Genomic DNA, 5133 nt, shown 5'->3' with positions numbered 1-5133 from the left:
ACACGCTCAGGGTCACTGGGACAGCCCCGGACCCCCTTCTGCAGCGGCATCTAAACGTGTGCGTCACGTGGCGAGGCCGGGCCGAGGGCACGGCTGGGCGTTTGGGGTGAATTATGCAGCCCTGTCTTTCCCTGTTCACATTCTCAAAAGATCCTGTTTCTGAGCTCAAACTCCAGAAGTCCGGGCAAGTGTGTTTGAAACGTTTGCACACACAGGTTTCACATCTTCATTTAGCGACAGCCAGGACAGATAAAGCACACGCCTCGAGGGCTGGAAGATTTCCAAGATAACCTTGGAAAGACAGAACTCCAAATGTCTCTCCTTATTTGGCGACACGACGGTGGCAACCCTGCGGAGTTTAAAATCTGCCTGTGCAAACACTTCCTTCATCAAGGCGGCTGCCCCGCTCCCACGCTCCGGGGGGCAAGCTACGATGCGCCACGCGATTAATCTTTTAAAGAGCTGTGTGAAAATTGCAAATGTCGGAAAATACCAGAAATACTAGTACTTAAAAATGGAATTCAGCAACATACCACAGCTCAATAATATTGAAAAAGCAAAATGGAGAAAAATTATGTGAGTGTCTTTGTTCAGGAGACTGAAAACAGCGCTAATAAGCGGCCCCCGACTGGCTGCAAAAGCCCCGCTCTGCTAAATGACAGATCCGAGGCCCTGCTAGGAATCAGGATGTGCGTCTGCTTTCGCCACGTAACCCCAGAAAGCGTGAACATTAACAGCAACCTGACTTAAATTACTGAACGTCACAGAGCTGATGTTCTCCCCACGATCAAGATTACACTCACGATCCATTCCCAACAGGATGGAGACGGAAGCCAAAGCTTGCCTTTTCTTCTGAGCCACTATCCTAGTGGGGATTATTAGTTCCCTATCAGAGAAGAGTCGCAACACAGAAATTTCAAATTCAAATAATTACTGAGAGATAATACAAGTCCTGCTCAGTATCTTTCCTGTATGAAAGTGATTGTTATAAAGCTAGTGGAAACAACCGAAGATAACATGAGAATGTTCATCTGCCTTGAGACATTATAATATTCTGAATATTAACATCCAGAACTCGATCTAGTCAAGAAGAAGTCATTTTTAGAGGAGGCCCAACGTTGCTCAGATCAAGCCTGGGGCACTAAATGGCGATGTGTCCTCAGATTTCAAAGCATGTGATATGTTCCGAGCGTCTTTGGTTTCTAATCATCAAATTGACTTCATTGTGGAGACAAATGGATGGCAACATGTATTATCACGAAAAACTCCAACAGCACGATGTCTTCAGATGATCGACTCTATGGTGAAGCGGCTATGCCGCACAGCGCCCCGCGGAGGGCGCCCCTCCTAGGCAGTTAATCAGTAACTAACCGTCCCACCCCCCACCCCCCACCAGCTCTGCAACCTGAAGCCACCCCCCAGATTCCAGTGCCACCTGCACAGAAGAGCTGACTTCCCACACTCCCAAAGGGACCGGAGGAGCCGCCAGGTGCAATCACGACATCGTGTGTTCCACCTGCCCGTCCATATCCAGAGTGGGCGACCGCGGGCAGGCGAAGGTCGCCCAGGACCCCGCCCCCGCAGGGCGCCTCGACGGCGGGGTCAAAGGATAAGACCAAAGGGTACGGAGCGCGCTCCTACTTCTTTCGCGTGAACTCCTTCGGGGGAACCGACGGGCGACGGCCGCCTCTGAGCTCTAAGAGCCACTTAAGTGACAGCATGGGACACGCACGGGTCGGTAGGTCCAAATGAAGAAACAAGAGGTTTTTCCTTACCTATCGAAAGTGATTTTGATCGAGTGCCCAGGTTTCGCTTCAATTATCCACTCGCAGTTTAAGGAATCTTTATAGTATCCTGGCCACCCGGGAGGCAGAATGACGCCGCTGGCAGCCGTCAGGTGACCGCCGCACGGGGCTGAAAGACGACAGGCGGGCGTGAGCGGGTTGCTGGCTGTGGGGGATGGACCGCGACCGCGACCGCGACCGCGCACGCACAGCGGGGACCTGCTCCTCCGCGTTCCGGATCTATCTGTTCAAGTATCAAAGCAAAACTTATTCCCCAGTGAACTGTTACTGGTTTGTTTATTATTAAGCACATCAATTCTACTTACTTCGTGTTTAAGAAACTATCCAGAGATGCTATCTGAGAAAACATATAGCAAACACGGATCTAAAAAGACACATGAGACACTTCTAAATCTGCGAGATGAATTATTTCCTAAAGGTCTCAGTTCCCACATATATACAAAAATGTGTTAAAATGTTTTTTGACTTGTTCTATTTCTTGGAATGTGCCTAAACTGTCACAGACTATTTTTACTAAATCTTGTCGTTTATATATCGCTATAATTTACAGCCCACTTTAGAACTTTTATCCCTTGACCCTGAGGAAGTGGACACCTTAACCTTTACACTGCACGTGAACAGAAGCAAACCCTGAACGCTGACGTGACGGTGCTGAGTCTGCCCGTCAGTCGCCGCAGACCAGGGATGCTGGGGTGACAAACGCGGCTGGCATTTTGGCAGCTATAATGAGAGTCACTCTCCTGCAAGCTGCCCACCTGGGGACTCCGCCCCATGACACGTCCTCCCATGGGCCACAGCACAGGGACCAGGCCTTGCGCTGGCAGTGAGAGGCTCTGGGCCAGAAATGGAACACGTCGCTGCCACCGACACCTAACTGGCCAGAACCCAGGACGAGCTCTCATCAAGCCACGGGGGGTGGCGAGGGGAGAGGTCCCATTGGGTGCAGATGCAGCATGCAGACGAGCCGGTGAGCCGCACCAGTGACAGCTACATTCGCAGAGGTGACAACGGAAAGTGAATCGTGAACAGGTCTTTAGAATGCAAGTCTCCTTTGATTTACTATTTGACAAATGACCTAATATTATATCCTTAAAATAAACCCTTCTTAATTATGCATACTTTTCTATAGCTTTTTTAATGTAATTATGTGGCTCGGATATGTTGCGTTAATGCTGGCTTTGTATAATGGCATGCAGGAGTTAGTCCGTCCTTGCCATTATCTGTAACCGTATACCCAAACCCCAAGTCCCCTACATTTGGAACATAGAACTTACTTATGCACCTCTGTGGTGACTGTGAATTTTTCAATCTTTAATATATATTTTTTTCAAATCTCTTTTTATGGTACTTTGTTTATTCACAATTTGCACTTTTTATTTGGGTCACTTCGGGCAATTCATACTTTGCTAGGAAAATACCAATTTTCTTTGAACTTTAAATTTGCTGCCATAGAGTTAATGACGCATTCTTGTACAATTACTTGCCCCCTTAATAACCTGCATTTTTAATGACGCTGAGCCGTGCTGAAGCATACAGGCGGGTTAGAGGCAGAATAAATAAAGAGGGACATCTTTTATCCAGATCCACACAATGTACGCCCACGGTGCGCTGGCACCCAGAAAATTCTGCCGGATGAACAAACATACTGGCTTTAAAAAACTTCCCTAAGAAGCGACCCCTAACCAGGCCTCCACCCAGTGATGACTGGGCAAAAGCTGTGCTTCGCTCATCGTGTGCGGACCGTTCGCGTGGGGGCGGCGTGAGCACGCAGTCTAGGTAAACACATTGTACCTGGTAAACGTTACAGGGGATACCCTCCCTGTTTTTCTGTTTGTGTGTGTTTGTTTTTACACAGGCAACCAGACTGGAAATTTCAAAATATGGGTTGAATATGTTATGGGTTGAATGATGTCCCCCACGTTCCTAATCCCAGCACGTTAGGATGTGACCTTCTTTAGGTATAAGGTCATTGCCCATGTGACTAGCTAAGGGGCGATCCCATGAGTGTCCCTCATCCAGCATGACCGCTGGACAGAGAAAATGTGGATACAGACGCATTCTCGTGATGCTTCTGCACGCCGAGCAGCCCCGAGATGGCCGGCAAACCCCAGCTCCACCCTCATGGCCCTGGGAGGAACCCGCCCTGCCACACTGGTGTTGGCTGTCCAGTCTCCAGGACAGGGAGACAACATGTTGCTGTCGTGTGCACCCCAGGTCCTTGGGGTCCTTTGTCGTGGCAGCCCCAGGAAGCCAATACAGCTGATTGTTTCCAGGCAGATGCTCCATTTCAAAGAAAAATAACTCAGAAATGAGGGCAAAGCCGCACCTTCGCAGCGGGGGACGGTGGCGCTCCAGACGACATTCCCGTCCTGCAGTATGCAGGTGATGGACTCTGAGCCCTGGGTTTTGACAAAGCCGTCGTCACAGTGGAAGGAAACCGAACTCCCAAGCAGAAACCTGTCGCCAAAGCGCCGTCCATTGATGGGGACACCAGGGTCATGGCACTCGTTTTGACCAAATGCTGAAAAGGAAAACGAAAGTAGATTTCAATGCTCAAACGTCAATTATGAGTATTTCACAAGGAAACAGGAGCTACTTATGAAGCAATTTATGCTAAATTTCAGTGATATGTTTATAGATAAATACGTTAACTACACAGGATGCGCTATGTAGAGCGAGTGAGACAGGTGGATGCACAGGTGTGACTGTCAGGTGCGCAGCACTACGGCAGCCTGATGGCACTTTTCCTGTCCACAGGCAGGGAGCTGGGGGAGGGCCCTGGATTCAGGGGAGTCTCGGTCAGAACCCTGGGTCTCATTCGAATTACCTGCCAGTAGGGAGGTAACTGATCTGAGCCCAGCCATCTCTACAGAATGGGGGCTCTCAAGCCTGCGTCCCAGAGTTACTGCGACATTAAACAAAACAGTTACTGGCCAGTCCTAAGCACGGTGCCTATGAGAAGCAGGTGGCGAATGACAGCTTATAATTCATACTTAACAGGACACTGACTTTATTCCCTGGACAGTGCACTTGGGGAGATGTTCTTAAATATAATCTACTTTGCAAATGAGGGATCCGAGGCAAAGAAAAATCAGCTGTCCTATCAAAATCCGCGAAGTAGATGCCAGCCCTAGCGCTTCAATCCACGGCTCCGACCCCGAATGCCTCAATCTGCGTCCCTACACTAGTGTTTTGCATTGAGGGTGGGGGGCGGGCAGTGGATGGAAGGAACAAAGTGCAGAAGAACAGAAGGAAAGGAGGGGGAAGGACAGGAGAAACAGGAAGGAAGGAAGGAAGGAAGGAAGGGAGGGAGGGAGGGAGGGGAGGA

At 49.5% G+C, this 5133-nt stretch overlaps 1 protein-coding gene across 1 annotated transcript in view; it reads right to left on the bottom strand.

The window, feature by feature from the left end:
• The window catches only part of CSMD1 (CUB and Sushi multiple domains 1), a 1232804-nt gene that overhangs the window by 239020 nt on the left and 988651 nt on the right, over window positions 1-5133 (bottom strand). The window contains exons 19-20 of the mRNA XM_015591800.1: window positions 4132-4326; window positions 1776-1914 (exon numbers count right to left, since the gene is read on the bottom strand). Of these exons, the coding sequence (XP_015447286.1) occupies window positions 1776-1914; window positions 4132-4326 (334 nt within the window). The remainder of the gene's footprint in view (window positions 1-1775; window positions 1915-4131; window positions 4327-5133) is intronic.

This window comes from Pteropus alecto, unplaced genomic scaffold, assembly GCF_000325575.1.
Source record: "Pteropus alecto unplaced genomic scaffold, ASM32557v1 scaffold35, whole genome shotgun sequence".
NCBI lineage: Eukaryota > Metazoa > Chordata > Mammalia > Chiroptera > Pteropodidae > Pteropus > Pteropus alecto.
This window is presented reverse-complemented; position numbering and strand designations above follow the sequence as displayed.